The 17803-nt window shown below is 51.3% G+C and overlaps 1 protein-coding gene across 1 annotated transcript; it reads left to right on the forward strand.

The window, feature by feature from the left end:
* The first annotated feature begins 742 nt into the window (after positions 1-742).
* On the forward strand, positions 743-4125 carry Fem1a (fem-1 homolog A). The gene has a single exon (XM_004654968.2). The coding sequence runs from the start codon at positions 843-845 to the stop codon at positions 2784-2786; it is 1944 nt and encodes a 647-aa protein (XP_004655025.1). The 5' UTR covers positions 743-842; the 3' UTR covers positions 2787-4125.
* The last annotated feature ends 13678 nt before the right edge of the window (positions 4126-17803 follow it).

Genomic DNA, 17803 nt, shown 5'->3' on the forward strand with positions numbered 1-17803 from the left:
GTCGTGACAGGAGCAATTCCCAGCTTACTCCATGGCTTGCTTGCTTCGTGTTTCCAGTAGTGACAGCGGCAGGAAGCACGCCACCAACGTCACCCGGACAGCCCGCAGGCTGGCAGGGCAGGTGCGGAGCCTACCACGCTGAGCTTCTACCACCAGCGCTCAATTCCCCCCAGGCCTTTTGCCCTGTGGGAAACGGAGTCCGTTCCAGCGGGAGCTCCCGTTTTGCTGTCCGTGACAGCAACAGGCAGTACCGCATCAGAGTTCACCGCTAGGCACCAACACTCCGCTATCCTGACACGGCGGAATCGTAATCCCTCAGCGGCTAGCTAGCTCCAGCGCCGGGCGTCGTGTCCGGAAAAGTTTCCAGTGAGTCTTCCACCAGTGTTGACAGCGGGCCCCCTTTCCCTTTCTTATTGGATCCTGGCAGCAACAGGAAATACGTCACCACGTTTCCCGGCGTCCCACAGACCACCCGTGCTCGCTGTCACCACAGGAATTGTAGTCCCTTCGTGTCTAAATTAGCCGCAGCGCTTTGGGATCAGAACTACAATTCCCGGCATGCCATTGGCTCACCGTCCTCAGAGGCTTGTCCCGTCACCAAGTGGGAAATGTAGGAAAACCTCCGCTGCGGCTCTCATGTCTTGCGGCGAGGAGGCCCGCTCCCGAGGACTCCATTTCCCAGTCTGCACGCGCGCTGCCGCGCCGCCGGATGTCGGCGGCCATTTTGTTCCGCCGGCAGGCACCGCTAAGATGGCGGCGTGGGAGCTAGTGAAGGTTGCTGCTCGTCCCGTGGAGGTTCTCACCTGACACCGGAGGCGCCTCGGTGTGAGGGGTTCGCCAACATGGACCTGCACACGGCCGTGTACAACGCGGCGCACGACGGCAAGCTGCAGCTGCTGCAGAAGCTGCTGGGCGGCCGCGGGCGCGAGGAGCTGGACGAGCTGCTGGGCGAGGTGCCGGGCGGGGGCACGCCGCTGCTGATCGCCGCGCGCCGCGGCCACCTGGACGTGGTGGAGTTCCTGGTGGACCGCTGCGGCGCCAGCGTGGAGGCGGGCGGCTCGGTGCACTTCGACGGCGAGACCATCGAGGGCGCTCCGCCGCTGTGGGCCGCGTCGGCCGCCGGGCACCTGGCCGTGGTGCGCAGCCTGCTGCAGCGCGGCGCGTCCGTGAACCGCACGACGCGCACCAACTCCACGCCGCTGCGTGCCGCCTGCTTCGACGGCCACCTGGATGTGGTGCGCTACCTGGTGGGTGAGCACCAGGCCGACCTGGAGGTGGCCAACCGCCACGGCCACACGTGCCTCATGATCTCGTGCTACAAGGGCCACCGCGAGATCGCGCGCTACCTGCTGGAGCAAGGCGCGCAGGTGAACCGGCGCAGCGCCAAGGGCAACACGGCCCTGCACGACTGCGCCGAGTCTGGCAGCCTGGAGATCCTGCAGCTGCTGCTGGGCTGCCACGCGCGCATGGAGCGTGACGGCTACGGCATGACGCCGCTGCTGGCCGCCAGCGTCACGGGCCACACTAACATCGTGGAGTACCTGATCCAGGAGCAGCCGGGCCTGGGCGCGGACGGGCCGTGCGATCTGCCCCCGCACGCCCCTGAGGAGGACCCCGATGGCCGCGAGCCCTATGAACGCTGCTGCCCCACCAGTAGGGAAGCGGCCGTGGAAGCTTTGGAGTTGCTGGGAGCCACCTACGTGGACAAGCAGCGCGACCTGCTGGGGGCCCTGAAGCACTGGCGTCGGGCCATGGAGCTGAGGCACCAGGGTGGCCGGTACCTGCCCAAGCCCGAGCCGCAGCAGCTCGTCCTGGCCTACGACTATTCCAGGGAGGTGACTACCGCCCAGGAGCTCGAAGCCCTCATCACAGACCCCGACGAGATGCGAATGCAGGCCCTGCTGATCCGAGAGCGCATCCTGGGCCCGTCGCACCCCGACACCTCCTATTACATTCGGTACCGAGGTGCCGTTTACGCCGACTCCGGCAACTTCGAGCGCTGCATCCGCCTGTGGAAGTACGCCCTGGACATGCAGCAGAGCAACCTGGAGCCCCTGAGCCCCATGACCGCCAGCAGTTTCCTGTCCTTCGCTGAACTCTTCTCCTATGTGCTGCAGGACCGCGCCGCCAAGGGCAACTTGGGCGTGCAGATCGGTTTCCCGGACCTCATGGGCGTCCTCAGCAAAGGGGTGCGGGAAGTGGAGCGGGCCCTGCAGCTGCCTAAAGAGCCGGGCGACTCGGCGCAGTTCACCAAGGCGCTCGCCATCATCCTGCACCTGCTCTACCTGCTGGAGAAAGTGGAGAGAAGTCCTAGCCAGGAGCACCTCATGCACCAGACGGTCTACCGCCTGCTCAAGTGCGCCCCGCGGGGCAAGAATGGATTCACTCCGCTACATATGGCTGTGGACAAGGAGACTACCAACGTGGGCCGCTACCGCGTGGGGGTCTTCCCCTCCCTGCACGTGGTCAAAGTGCTGTTGGACTGCGGGGCTGACCCCGACAGCCGCGACTTTGACAACAACACGCCGCTACACATCGCTGCCCGGAACAACTGCCCAGCCATCATGAACGCCCTGATCGAAGCTGGGGCCCACATAGACGCCACCAACGCCTTCAAGAAGACAGCCTACGAGTTGCTGGATGAGAAGCTACCAGCCAAGAGCACCATGCAGCCGTTCAACTACCTGACCCTGCAGTGCCTTGCCGCCCGCGCCCTGGACAAGAACAAGATCCCCTACAAGGGCGTCATCCCCGAGGAGCTGGAGGCCTTCATTGAGCTGCACTGAGCCGTGGGAGCCTCCGTAGAAGTGGAGGTGGGCCTCTCAAGACCTGAAGTGGAAGGGTTCCCACCTCCATCCTATCTGCCTACGCCAAGGGTATTGAAATGAGCCAGCTGTGGGTTCTGCGTCCCTTCAGGAAGATGGTCTCCCTTCAGGGCACTGGGAGGAGGATCCAGCCCCTCGCCCCACTCATCCGCCTGGGACTGGGGAGGTGCTTTGCCTTCTTAGCCAGAGGCAGCAGGACCCCGCTGACAGCCTTACATTAGTGCTGGAAATGGAGGAAGAGCCTGCGAATGGTGTCCAGCAGTGTGAAGATAGGGTCAGGAGTTGAAGGTCAAGGAGCCTTACCAACTGTCCCTCCCACACGGTGGTGCTCCAGGCTCCCAATGCAGTAGGAGTCAAGTCGGGTCCTTGCATGGCTTGCACTTGGTTTCGTGTTTACTTATCGAGCAGGTGGCAAGCGTTGCACAGAAGTTCTGAGATTTTGCCGCCTTATTTTTTTTTTTTTTTTTTGTTAATTATGTTTGTTGCACTGAGTAAATTAATTTGAAGCCGTGGGGATTTTGCGGTAGCCAAAGCCATCCATCAGGTGAGCTCTGCTCAGGTGGAAGCCCTGACATTGGGAAGGTCTTGCTGTGCTGTTTACATGCCCTGCAGCTCCCGTCTGTGTGAAAGAGAACTGTTCCAGTAAGGCCATTGGCCACCACAGCCTGCAGGTCCCATGCAGCCTTCCATGCCAGTGAGGGCTATGGCCACCTTTACCAGCTCTGAAGGCCTGTTCCCAGTCATGTCATGACAGAGGCCCATGAGACTCAAACCAGCTGGGCCCGACAAGGGTGAAGAGGAGCACTTGTCCATGGCTGGGAGCACAGGTCAGCCATAGAGTGCCAGCCCAACCTGAGGTCCTCCATTCTTTCCCAGCACCAAAAAATCAAACCAAAACCTAGTTGCCAGGTGCTCCCACACTATTCCCACCACTCAGGGTATGCGAACCCTAACACTGAATTGTGTCCCAGAGAGACATTGTTTGAATGTCCTGGCAGGAAGAACGGATTCTGGACCCATCGGAACCAGCTGTCCCCAAGTGGGCAGAAGGCCAAGTCACATCCCTCCTGCAGCTGTCAGAAGCCACAGTGGGCACCCGGGTGACCGCCCCACGGAGGACACTAGGTGTGAGTTTGCAGTGTTAGTTAGGGAATATTCTAACTTTCAAGACAAGCCTTGGGCTTCTTGGGAGGGGCCTCCAGCCTCACTACCCCAAGGCCTAGAGCAAAGAAACAAGGTGGATTCCATTGTGAATCCCAGCACTGATTTATGACATTAAAAGGCAAGTATGTGACAAGCACCACCTGATGCCTCCTTGGGGTGGGTGAGGGTGAGGGAGCCCATGTAGAAGTGGGTGACAAGACTTTGGGGCACCTGGAAGTGGAGCTCAGGCAGAGCACTTGTCGAACATGCATAAAGCCCTGGCTTCCATCCCCAGTTCCACAGCCATGATGGCACATGCCCATCATCCCAGCACTTGGGAGGCTGTGGCAGGAGGATCACAAGTCCAAGGCCAGCCTAGGCCACTAGCAAGATCTTGTCCCAGAACAAAACCTACCACCATCGCACAGCCATCTTGGGCTGGGGAGGTGCTTGGGAAGGAGAGACTGCCTGTGGGCATGAGGACCTAAAAGCGCATGTCCTGGTGTGGGGGTGTGCCTAGAACCCCAGCATGGGGAGGGCAAGACAAAACTCTCCAGGACATGTCTAGCCTTGTATGTGAGCTCCAAGTTCAGTGAGAGACCCTGCTCAAAAAGTAAGATGGTCAGGCGTGTTGGTGCATGCCTTTAATCCCAGCCTGAGACTACAGAATGAATTCCACGTCAGCCTGGGCTAGAGTGAGACCCTTCCTTAAAAAAAAAAAAGTGCTTGTGTGCACACATGCATCCTTTTGCCAAACACAGTGGCCACCTCCTATGGGACATGATTGTGGCAAGCCTTTATAAAGCCACCCATGCGAACTCGGCATCTTTCTGCATGTTGAAACCGGCTGCCCTATTCATAGTGCCCCTCAATCAGTCACGGTACCCGAGTGGTCTGTGCTGGTTGCAAAGTTACCTTCTGTTACCAAGTGGCCCGTCCAAAGCCACAGAGCAGGGTGGACTCATGTCACTAATAAAGGGCCAACAGGCAGAGAGGGAACAAAGGGTGGCCCGGCCCCAGTTGGGATTGTCAGGTATCACCCTGTAACCCTTCTAGTTGGGAGTCATTGTTCCCCACATCTCACCTGCTGCCTCATCACAGACCCCAATTGGAGCCTGAAGTCCATTTACAATTTGTTTCATGCCCTTTGCAGACCCTCCTGGATCCTGTGAACCTCATTGCCCAGGCCTGGCCCACTGCTCCCTAAACATGCTGGGGGGGTGGGGGCATGAGTGCTCAAATCCTCAGGGCATTTTCACTGCTTAAGGACAGCACCCCAGTGAAACAGGCGACCTGACAGCTCAGCTCAGAGTCACATTGCAGGCCCCAAAGGACAGAACAGCTGGGACTTTGGGCACTCAGCCTGATGCAAGACTGCAGAGCCAAGTCCTGAGAGGAATGGAGCTGAGCTGCAGGAAAGAGCTGGACAGAATGTCCCCTGACCAGGCCCAGTACCTGGCTCTGGGCCCAAGAAGACAACCTGCGCTGAGCTGGGCTGTGAGCAGCCTCCCCAGCCTGTGCCCTGACACTCTTTCAGTCCTGGTCCCCCCCTCAACCTCAGCCCTGGCCAGTCGCTCAGCCAGTGCAGAATTGAACTTTATCAAGGCTCGCCTGGGTGCCATGTCCCAGTGTGGGTCACCCACCTCCCCATGGGGGTTGTCTGTTTAATAACAATCAGAAAAAGAATGGGTGCACCCATACTCCAGATGCATGTGCCACCTTGTGCATCTGGCTTTATGTGAGTCCTGGGGATTTGAACCTGGCTTACAAGCAAGCACCTTAACCACTAAGCCGTCCCTTGAGGCCTCCTTTTTTTCTTTCTTCCAGATTTTCTTTTTCTTTTTTTTTTTTTTTTGTTTGTTTTGTTTTGTTTTTTTTTTTTCGAGGTAGGGCCTCACTCTAGCCCAGGCTGACCTGGAATTCACTATGGAGTCTCAGGGTGGCCTTGAACTCATGGCAATCCTCCTACCTCTGCCTCCCGAGTGCTGGGATTAAAGGCATGCGCCACCACGCCCGGGTTTTCCAGATTTTCTTAACGGGTTTATTTGATTTTGTTTGGATTTGGGTTTTGTTTTAATTTTATTATTTGCACATGTGTGTAGATGCACACTTGTATAAGGGGATGTCAAGGTCTCTTACTTCTGCAGACAAATGCTTGTGCTGCTTTTTCCAAAATATTCTTTATTAGGAAGAGAAGGAATGGCCTTGAACTCACAGCAGTCCTCCCACCTCTGCTTTCTGAGTGCTGGGATTAAAGGTGTGTACCTCCACACTTGGCTCAGCCTTTTTCTTTCTTTCTCTCTCTCTCTCTTTCTCTCTCTCTCTCTCTCTTTCTTTCTTTCTTTCTTTTTTTTTTTTTTGGCTTTTTGAGGTAGGGTTTCACTCTAGTCCAGGCTGACCTGGAATTAACTATGTAGTCTCAGGGTGGCCTCAAAATCACTGAGATCCTCCTACCTCTGCCTCCCTAGTGCTGGGATTAAAGGCATGCACCACCACAACTGGCCCCTTTTTTGAGAGAATGGATGCATCAGGGCCCTTTACCCCTACAAATGAGCTCCAAACTCATGCCCCATTTGGTATCCTACATTAGTACTGGGGAATTAAACCTGGGCCACCAGATTTTGCAACCAAATGACATTACTACTGAGCCATCCCCTAGCCCTGATTTTTATATATGTTTTAATATTTGCACACACGTTTAATCCCAGCACTCAGGAGGTAGAGGTAGGAGAATCACTGTGAGTTCCATGTCAGCCTGAGCTACAGTGAGACTGTTTCAAAGATAAAATATTTGCTTCCCTGTTTGTTGATTCTCTGTCCTTGAAACATTGGTGATACTTGCTTAGGGCCTGATGGGTCCCCAGTCATAGGAGCAGGTCTCCACAGGTCAGAATGATGTCTTTGTTGAATGAACATGTCTATGACTGAGGGGTCTTGTTTAAAGTTTCACTTTAGGACTGGAACAATAAAGGCACTGGCCTGCAAAGCCCAAGGACCCAAGGTCTTTTCCCCAGTGCCCACATAAAGCCAGATGCACAAGGTGGCACATGCATCTGGAGTTCATTTGCACTGGCTGGAGGCCCTGGTGTGCCCATTCTGTCACTCTTCTGTCGCTGCTTGCCAATAAGAAATATAAAAAATAATTTTTATGCCAGTCATGGTGGTGAACACCTTTAATCCCAGCATTTGGGGAGCAGAGGTAGAAAGATCACCATGAGTTCAAGGCCACCCTGAAACTACAGAGTGAATTCCAGGTCAACCTGGCCTACAGTGAGACCCTACCTCAAAAAATAATAATAACCACCTTAGACGCCTAAGTGCAGATTTAGAGAGTGTCTCATTCTAGCCTGGGCAGACCTTGAATTCAGAAATGCTCCTGCCTCAGCCTCCCAAGTGCCAAGATGACAGGTGTGAACCACCGTGCATGGCTTTCCAAATTGTCAGTGCAAGTTTATTCCCCAAGCAAGGAAAGGTGGAAGGTCAGACTGGAAGTCAGCGGGTGGGGAAATAGCTGCTTATGCATGAGGACCTGAGTGTGGACAAGTCCCACCATGGGGACCTAGAGCTAGAAGAAAGCTTGGGGCCAGTAGGCCAGTCTAGCCCAGTTGGAGAGCTCTAGGTTCAGTGAGTGAGGAGAGCCATTGAGGAAGACACCTGATGTCACCCTCCATGTGTATATGTGCACACCAACACAAGCCAAACCAAGTTCTGCACCAATGGAGGCACATGTAGGAAGAGCACAGCTTCCAGGGGCAAGCAGAACATGGGGCCAGGTAATAAACTTGGAGTCAGTGTGGTGTCCCTGAAGACCTGGAGGCCACACTGCACACGTGACATGGCCAGTACCTCGATCTGCAGAGCCCTCGGGTGGGACATCTCAGAGAAGACTGGAGCTAGACCACGCCTCCTACAGTGTTCAGTTCACTGGCAAAGTACAACACCCCCCCCACACCCCCGCAACTTCCCAGGGCTATAAATAGGACCACAGGAAGGTTTAAAAATAAAAGCCTCGCCCTGTTATGTGTGAGCAGGAGAGCCCTAGGGCTGGCAGGAGACCGTACCAGGAAAGGGCTTTGCTGTGTGGCTGACAGCTGCCTCTTCTGGGCTCCACTCCACACTGGAAACAAAGCAGGTGACACAGCAATTCCCAGAGTGCCTCAGGCGTGACCCCAGCCCCGGGCCCTGCCCGGAAGCTGAAATGGAGGAAAGAGCACAGTGACCCATCAACGGGGAGTTCTCAGTGTCTGTCGTTGCCGGGCTGAAGTCTTAAGTAACGCAGCCTTCAGCATGGGGGTCCCTGCCCCTTGAGCTGGCCCCAGAGCAAGTCCCCAAGAAGCAGCTGCCTGGCTGGGGAGGAAGTGGAGGGTCCCAGGGATGGATTGGACCTCTGTCCCTGGCACTCCCTGTTGGCATCTGCTCATCACAGCACCTTGAGCACCATAACCAATCTACGCCACACTGGAGACACTCCTGACGGTCTAGCTTAGCTACACTGGTCCCTTCCTCTCTGTCCCACCATCCCCCAGGCCGACAGCCCGCATTTCCTGGGCTCTACTTTGAGGACCCTCCCTCCAGGGCCTGCCAGGGAGGGGTTCTCAGATGTCCACTTGTCCCTGCAGTACCCTCAGTCTTCCCATTACACCTCAATAATGTCAGGAAAAGAAATGAGAGGGAGACAGCTGAACAGCAGACTTTTTTAAAAATTTATTTTTATTGACAACTTCCATGATTATAAACAATATCCCATTTGAAATTCCCTCCCTCCCCCCCTTTTCTCTTTGAAACTTCACTCCATCACATCCCCTTCCCCTCTCAATCAGTCTCTCTTTTATTTTGATGTCATCATCTTTTCCTCATATTATGATGGTTTTGTGTAGGTAGTGTCAGGCACTGTGAGGTCATGGACATCCAGGCCATTTATGTCTAGAGGAGCACAGTTGTAAGGAGTCCTACCCTTCCTTTGGCTCTTAAATTCTTTCCGCTCAACAGCAGACTTTATTTGAGGACATCTGAGGAGGGCTTTGACCAGGCAGGTCAAAAAACCACCTCTGGGCCAGGTGTGGTGACACATACCTTTAATGCCAGCACTTGAGAGGCAGAGGTAGGAAGATCACTGTGAGTTCAAGGCCACCATGAGACAACATAGTGAATTCCAGGTCAGCCTGGGCTACAGCAAGACCTTACCTCGAACCCCCCCCCCCCTGCCAAAAAAAAAAGTCATCTTGGGGCTGAAGAGATTGCTTAGCAGCTAAAGTATTTGCCTGCAAAGCCAAAGGACCCAGATACGATTCTCCAGAACCCATGTAAGCCAGATGCACAAGGTGGTGCATGCATCTAGAGTTCATTTACAGCAGCTGAAGGGCCTGGTGTGTCAATTCTTTGCCTTTTTCTCTCAAGTAAATAAAATAAAGCCACCTTCCTCTGGGTGTGGTGTTGCATACCTTTAATCCCAACACTTAGGAAACTGAGGCAGGAGAAGCACCCTGAATTTCAGACCAGCCTGGGCCTCGAAGTCACTATGATCCTCCTACTTTAGCTCCCAAGTGCTGGGATTATAGGTGTGCACCACCATGTCCCACAATTGCTGTGGTTTTTATTTTTGAGAGAAAGAGGAAGAGAATGGGCACACTAGCCCACTCCAGCCATTGGGACCTAGAGAATCAAGCCTGGGTTCTTAGGCTATGCAAGCAAGCATTTTAACTGCTAAGCCATCTCTCCAGCCCTTTTAAACATTTTCATTTTATTTTATTTGAGAGAGAAAGAGGCAGATAAGAATGAGAATGGGTGTACCAGTGACTCTAGCTACTGCAAACCAACTCCAGACACACGCGCTACCATGTGCATTTGGCTTGTGTGGGTACTGAGGAATTGAACCTGGGTCCTTAAGCCTCTCAGGCAAGTGCCTTAACCACTAAGCCATCTCTCCAGCCAGACCCCCTGCTGTGTTTTGTTTTCTGACGTAGGGTCTCACTGTAGCCCAGGCTGACTTGGAATTCACTATGTAGTCTCAGGGTAGCCTCACAGTGATCCTCCTACCTCTGCCTACTTTAAACACACAGTAAGTGAGCTGGGAGTTGTGGCACACATCTTTAATCCCGGCCCTCGGGAGGCAGAAAAACCAAAAAAAAAAAAAAAAAAATTGTTTCGAGGTAGGCTCTCACTCTAGTTCAGGCTGACCTGGAATTCACTATGTAATCTCAGGGTGGCCTCAAACTCACTGCAATCCTCCTACCTCTGCCTCCTGAGTACTAGGATTAAAGAAAGGCATGCACCACTATGCCCGGCTCAAAACAATTTTAAAAAATAATTTAAAAATTTTTTTTATTTACTTATTTATTAGAGAGAGAGAAATAAAGCAGATAGAACCAGCACATCAGGGCCTCTAGCCACTGCAAACAAAAACTAGACACATGCATCATCTTGTGCACCTTGTGTGAAACAACCTCTGGTGAACAGACCAAAGGGAAGCCATCTTAGGCCACTCAACCATCTTGACATTCTCAAGGAGCCATAAGAGATTAAAGATTAGCACAGAGCATTAATTACAAGAATGAGGATGGGTCCCAGCAAGGCCTCTGGTGTTTGTTCTCACCCAGAGGTCAAGATGTCCTGATATTTGATATCTGCTTCGTATCTAGTGCTTACTACACAAACTCTGCTTTTGGGGCTGGAGAGATGGCGTAGCGGTTAAGCACTTGCCTATGAAGCCTAAGGACCCCAGTTCGAGGCTTGATTCCCCAGAAACCACGTTAGCCAGATGCACAAGGGGGCGCATGCATCTGGAGTTCGTTTGCAGTGGCTGGAAGCCCTGCTGTGCCCATTCTCTCCCCTTCCCCCACTCTCTCTGTTGCTCTTAAATAAAAATAAACAAAAAATTTTAAAACTGCTTTTGTAATCATGCTTGCTTGCTTCCTCTTGCTGAAGACCATTGTGTGTGGAGGGGTTGGCTGGGGGTTTTTCAGATCATTGTAAAGGAATGTGGGGTTTTGCCGTTAAAAACTTACTGCTCTCCTTGTTGTGAGGGGACAGATGACAGCTAGATTAATAAAGTCTATCCTTTTATTTGGGTGGTCTTAAATTTGACGTGGGTGTCCAGGAAATCTTCTGTGGAGACACTGACAGTTGAGGAAATCTGAGAAAGGTAGAGGGAGCTATGTAGGCATCCCGGGAAGAAGTTCAGCTTGTGCAAAGGCTCTGGGGCATGGCCAACTAGAAGAGCACAGAGGACCTGGAATGAAAGCACTGACAGTGCCCAGAGGGTGAGGAGGAGGAAGAGGTGACCACTGTCCTTCACACAGGCCTTGATGATCTCCAGGCAGAGCAATTTCTATAACACAGACATAAGGGTGTGGTAAGAGCTTCAAGGAGGAGTCCTGGGGACAATCCAGGACACTTCTGGGAATTCCAGAGCAGAACACATGGCAAGTCACTATGACATTCTGGCTGCCCTCACCCCCCAGAACACACAGCCATGATGCTCAGACCCCCTCACCCTTCAGAAAGTTCTACCCCTGTGTGGGCTGAGGCCAGAACTTCTGCTTTTCACTTCCCCAACAAGACCCAAGAGAGCTGGTCACCCTGACCTTAGATTGCAACCTAGCAGTGTGCCAGGCCCAGGAGGGAGGAGGGCAGATGCTTTTAGAACAGACAGAAAGAGCAGGAGCTCACTCACTGACTCGGCCTGAGAGGGAGTCAGGTAGCTTTGTTAGGTTGTTTAGGGTGACTGTGTAATGGGGAAATTGGGATTCTGAGGTGCTTCCTGGAACCTCAAGTCCTGAGTTCATATCTGCAAACTAACCAAAGAATTGGCAATTCCAGATTCAATAGAATGATTTTTTTGTTGTTGTTGTTTGTTTTGTTTTTCTCAAGTAGGGTCTCAAGCTCAGGCTGACCTGGAATTCACTATGTAGTCTCAGGGTGGCCTTGAAATTAAGAAGATCCTCCTACCTCTGCCTCGGAGTGCTGGGATTAAAGGCATGTGCCACCATGCCTGGCTAAAAGAATGATTTGTTTTTTATTTTTTTCCGAGGTAGTGTCTCACTGTAGGTCAAACTGACCTGAAATTCACTATGTAGGCCTTGAACTCACTGAGATCCTCCCACCTCTGCCTCCCAAATCCTGAGATTAAAGGCATGCACCACCACGGCTAGCTAAGAGAATGATTTTTTTTTAATTTTTATTTATTTATTTGACAGAGAAAGAGGTAGAGAGAGAATGGGTGCTGGGCACACCAGGGCCTCCAGCCACTGTCACCTTATGCATCTGGCTAATGTGGCTCCTGGGGAATCGAACCTGGGTCCTTTGGCTTTGCAGGCAAATGCCTTAACAGCTAAGCCATCCCTCCAGACCAAGACAATGATTTTTTTAAACTACTACATTTTATTCAGATTTTTACAAAGGAATGTGGAAAGGGGAAGGTGGAGAGGAGAAACAAAATATACCTTGTGGAGCCCAAAAGCCCATGTGAGCCACATATAGCTCAGGAGTCCATGTGACCAGATCAGGATCTGGAGGGAAAAGCATGGAAAGAAAAGAGAAAAGTTCAAGGAGCTACTGCCATGTAGGAAGCTGGAGGAGATAAAGAGCTAGACTGAGCCCCTGCCAGCTGGGCCTGGGCCTGGGTTGAGCCAGCCCAGGCCCAGCAGAGGAACACTCACCCACAGCTGGAAGTTCCTAAGTGATCTGAGAGTGCGAGCCTGCCCTTCCTTTGCAAAGGTATTTATAACCTTAGGGTGGTGGGCTATATTTTGGCCCAGGTGAACCAGAGGGCCAGCTGGTTGGTTAGGTGTAGAGGCTGTCTCAGGAAGAGATTATTTTAACTTAACCCACAACAATGTTTAACTCCTATGAAAGACCTCCCTCCCAGGAAGGGTCCTGACTGTGGAAAAACAGTTCTTTGGAACTAGTCAAGAGATAAGAAAAACTTTCCTGCCCTTTTTACACCTTCAGGGGTCCAGTCACACTAACTCTACCCCCTTCAACTGGGCCCCCAAAACTAAAAAGCAGAAATTGCTTAAGTTTGCCCTTACAATTTGCACTGTACTAGAGATCACAGAAGGAGCTCTCCTCATCTCTTGACTAAAGGAATTGAAACGTGGTGTTAGGGGTTCAGGAAAGTCCTTGAACTCCAAGCCCATGGCTTCATGTTTGCATTTAACCAAAGAATTGGGCAAATCAAAATGAAAAGGATAATTATTCAATTATTATATTTATCCAGGGAAGTACAGAAGCAAGGGAAAGAAAATGAATCCACCCATGTGGTCTGAGAGCCTATGAGGTGGGTCTGGAAAAAATGTACAGAGTTAGAGAGGAAAGAAAAGAAAGTACAATGATTTTCTCCCCTGTGGAGGGCAGGAGGGACTAGACAGCCCATGTGGGAGAAGGAATTAGGAGGTTCTGCCCAGCCAAGGGAAAACTCAGCAGAAGCTGGAAGTTCAAGGAAAAAGAAAAAGAAGAAGTCAGATCATACTTTGATCTTTAGCAAAACTTGGCGTCATGGCTGGCCTTTACTTAAGCCAGCCCCTAACCCAAACCAACCAACCTTCACTATGGCTCACCTGAACCAGAAGGTGAAGCCAGGTGATCAGACCCCCCCCCCCTTTTTTTTTCCTGTTGGCCATTCATCTGTCCAGAACTTCCAGATTCCTGTCCTGGTAAGACTCCCCTACCCCCCATGCCTCCCCTACCCTCTCTGCCTTCCACCTGACAGGAGCTGTCTGCACTTTCTTCTCTTTCCTCTCTAACTCCCTTCTCATGGTTCACTTCCAACATGGGTTCTCGGGCCACATGGGTGCATCCATTTTCCCTTCCTCAGATTGCAGAGTCTCCCTCTACCTAGTATATTCCAGAAGAAAAATTGTTGAAGGAGCTAGCAAATCTCTTCTAGTGAGGCTCTGAAGAATTCATCACACTTCTGCTGAAGCTAAGAAGTCTGTCAAGAGACTTCCCCCCTGCTATTTCGATCCTAGGAGAGGGACACCTGGCTGGTAATCTCTGAAGAAAGGAGTCCATGCTGGGCGTGGTGGCGCACGCCTTTAATCCCAGCACTTGGCAGGCAGAGGTAGGAGGATCACCGTGAGTTCGAGGCCACCCTGAGACTACATAGTGAATTCCAGGTCAGCCTGAACTAGAGCAAAACCCTACTTCGAAAAACCAAAACCAAACCAAACCAAAACAAAACAAAAAAGGAGTTTAAAGAGTTTGTTTCCTTCACACTTGCTAATGCTCCTCCCTTCCCCTCTCCTTGAACATAAAGGCCCCTGACCCTGTGCTGGGCAGGCACCTCCACTGCTGAGATGTGAGGTGTCCCTCTACTAGACTCGCTTCCAGTAAAGTCAAATTCCTCTGTGGTAGAACTTCCTACTTGTTTCTGTCTTTTTCTAGCAATTGTAATGGTTCATAAACTATCCTTCTCAGTCTAGTTTATACAATTCTTTGGCTTAAAAGTGGCTTGGCAGTTAAAGCGCTTGCCTATGAAGCCTAAGGACCCATGATCAACTCCCAGATCCCACATAAGCCAGACACATAAGGTGGCACACATGTCTGGAGTTCAACTGCAGTGGCTAGAGGCACTGGCATGCCAATTCTCATTCTCTTTCTTGCTCTCACTCTCATAAAAAAGAGAGTGGGGGGCTGGAGACATGGCTTAGCGGTTAAGGCATTTGCCTGAGAAGTAAAAGGATCCTGGTTCGATTCTCCAGGACCCATGTAAGCCAGGTGCACACGGGAGAACATGCATCTGTAGTTTGTTTGTAGTGGCTGGAAGCCCTGGCATGTCTATTCTCTCTCTCTCGCCTTTCCTCCCTCCCTCTTTCTCTCTGCCTCTTTCTCTCATATAAATAAATAAATAAATTTTAGAAAAATACTAATAGAAAAATGGATGAAAGTAATAACTGTAAAAGAGAGAGAGAGACAGAAACTCAGGGTTTGGAGTTCAAGAACTTTTCCTGAACCCCTAAAACTCATTATAATCCCACCTATCTAAATGTTCATAGCCAGAGTGCCCAGCAATGCCACTGATGCATGCTGAGCTAGTTATCTTCATCCCCAGCCCAGAGACAGGCTATGAACACACCTAGGGTGGACATGGACAAAGGATCCGAAAACAAAGGTGGGCCATAGGTATAGTCACTGGTAGAACCCAGAGTGAGGGCTGGGGACGTGGTCAGAGGTAGAGTGACAGCCTAGAACCCACAGTGAGGGCTGGGGACGTGGTCAGAGGTAGAGTGACAGCCTAGAACCCACAGTGAGGGCTGGGGACGTGGTCAGAGGTAGAGTGACAGCCTAGAACCCACAGTGAGGGCGGGGGGGGCATGGTCAGTGGTAGAGTGACAGCCTAGAACCCACATATGGATCTGTTTACAGGTCATGTCCAACAAGCACAGGCCCTGGGCTCATCCACGGTTATCACAGAAAAGGAAATCACTCTGGTGTCATCCTCAGTACTGGGTAGTGTGTTGTGTAATCATACACACTACCTTCAGTGAATTTAAAAAACATGAGAACAGGGCTGGAGAGATGGCTTAGCGGTTGAGCGCTTGCCTGTGAAGCCTAAGGACCCCGGTTCGAGGCTCGGTTCCTCAGGTCCCACGTTGGCCAGATGCACAAGGGGGCGCACATGTCTGGAGTTCGTTTGCAGTGGCTGGAAGCCCTGGCGCGCCCATTCTCTCTCCCTCCCTCTATCTGTCTTTCTCTCTGTGTCTGTCGCTCTCAAATAAATAAAAAATGAACAAAAAAAATTTAAAAAGAGCATGAGAACAATCATAAAAATCTCCAAGAATCATAAGGAGAAACAGGTCCCCAGCTTCCCAGGCTGTGGAAAGACTGATGTCCAGAAAGAAACACACTTCTTACTCTGATCTCACTGTTTTTAAGAAAAAGTGAAGTTATCAAAAAAAAAATGTTTTTATGAGCCGGGCCTGGTGGCGTACATCTTTAATCCCAGCACTCAGGAGGCAGAGGTAGGAGAATCACCATGAGTTTGAGGCCATCCTGAGACTACAGAGTAAATTCCAGGTCAGCCTGAGCTAAAGTGAGACCCTACCTCGAAACCCCCCCCAAAAAAAAAAGTTTTATGAGAGAATTGGTGCACCAGGTCTCCAGCCACTACAATCAAACTCCAGACGCATGTGCCATTTTGTGCACATATGCGACCTTGCATGCTTGCATTACCTTGTGCGTCTGGTTTATGTGGGATTGAAGATGGGTTCGTTAGGCTTTGCAGGCGCCTTAACAGCCAAGCCATCTCTCCAGGCCCCTCTTTTTTTTTTTTTTTAATTTTTCACTTTTGCAAAGGAAAGCTAGGCTCAAAAGGGACAGTCCCTAAAATCAAATTTCTCCACGTGGTGGCCTGGCCAATGACCACCAGGGGGCGCTGAGGTGACAAAAATTGCAGAGCTCCTGGCTAGGAAGCAGGTCCACCTGTAAATGCCCATTTGTGTCCACTGCACCCGGCCCACACTACCCAGAGAAAGTATTTTTTTTTTCTGTCATCTCAACCTCATGCTCTCTTTCCAGACATTTTCTTTTCCCACTTCACACGCCCACAGCAGTCAAATTCCTCTGGTCTCCCTGGCCTCAATGCAGGTCCCCACCACAGCCCTGCAGGCCAGTGATGGCCCGGTGTTGCAAAGTGGATGAATCTTCAAATGGACACAGGGAAGATTGTTCAGCGGTTAAGGCACTTGCTTTCAAAGCCTGCTAGCCCAGGTTTGATTCCCCAGCACCCACATCAAGCCAGATGCGCAAAGTGGTGCATACATCTGGAGTTCGTTTGCAGTGGTTGGAGGCTCTTGCATTCCTATCCTCCCTCATCTCTCTCTCTCTCCCTCTCTTTCCTTTTTTTATTTATATTTTTTATTGACAATTTCCATAATTGTAGACAATAACCCATGGTAATTCCCCCCCACACTTGACCCTTTGAAACTCCACTCTCCATCATATCCCCTCGTCCTCTCAATCAGTCTTTTATTCTTTTTAATTTTTTTGTTATTTTTATTTATTTATTTGACAGCGACAGAGAAAGAGGCAGATAGAGAGAGAGAGAGAGAGAAAATGGGCGTGCCAGGTTCTCCAGCCACTGCAAACGAACTCCAGATGCATGCGCTCCCATGTGCATCTGGCTAACATAGGTCTTGGGGAAATCAAGCCTCAAACCAGGGTCCTTAAGCATCACAGGCAAGTGCTTAACTGCTAAGCCATCTCTCCAGCCCCAGTTTTTTATTTTGATGTCATGATCTTTTTCCTCCTATTATGATGGTCTTGTGTAGGTAGTGTCAGGCACTGTGAGGTCATGGATATCCGGGCCATTTTGTGTCTGGAGGAGCACGTTGGAAGGAGTCCTACACTTCCTTTGGCTCTTACATTCTTTCCGCCACCTCTTCCGTAATGGACCCTGTGCCATGGAAGATGTGATTAAGATATTGCAGTGCTGAGCACGCCTCTGTCACTTCTTCTCAGCACCATCGTGCCTTATGAGTCATCCCAAGGTCAACACCATCTGAAAAAGAGAAGCTTCTCTAACCAAAAGTGAGAGTAGCATTAACATATGGGTATGAACATTAAGAGAAGTGCTTACTGGGCAGTTCGGTGAGGATAGTATATACATTTAGCCAGACAGCAACAGACATTAAACCCCTAGGGCTCATGACTACCCCTGTTTTAGGTTTTTAGTATCAGGGATGTATTCCCTCCCATGGAGCAGACCTCCAGTCAAGTTAGAGGGCTGCTGGTTTCCCCCATAACAGACGTGCCACTATTGCACCCGTTGGCTCATTTGGCCTAGCTGGCCAAATATAAGGCTTGCAGTGTCCACTGTTGAATATCTCAACTCTCAC

Source organism: Jaculus jaculus, chromosome 15 (assembly GCF_020740685.1).
Source record: "Jaculus jaculus isolate mJacJac1 chromosome 15, mJacJac1.mat.Y.cur, whole genome shotgun sequence".
NCBI lineage: Eukaryota > Metazoa > Chordata > Mammalia > Rodentia > Dipodidae > Jaculus > Jaculus jaculus.

What these genes read in the sequence shown, in the direction of transcription:
- Fem1a (XM_004654968.2), top strand. Translation starts at nt 843, where the DNA reads ATGGACCTGCACACGGCCGTGTACAACGCGGCGCACGACGGCAAGCTG.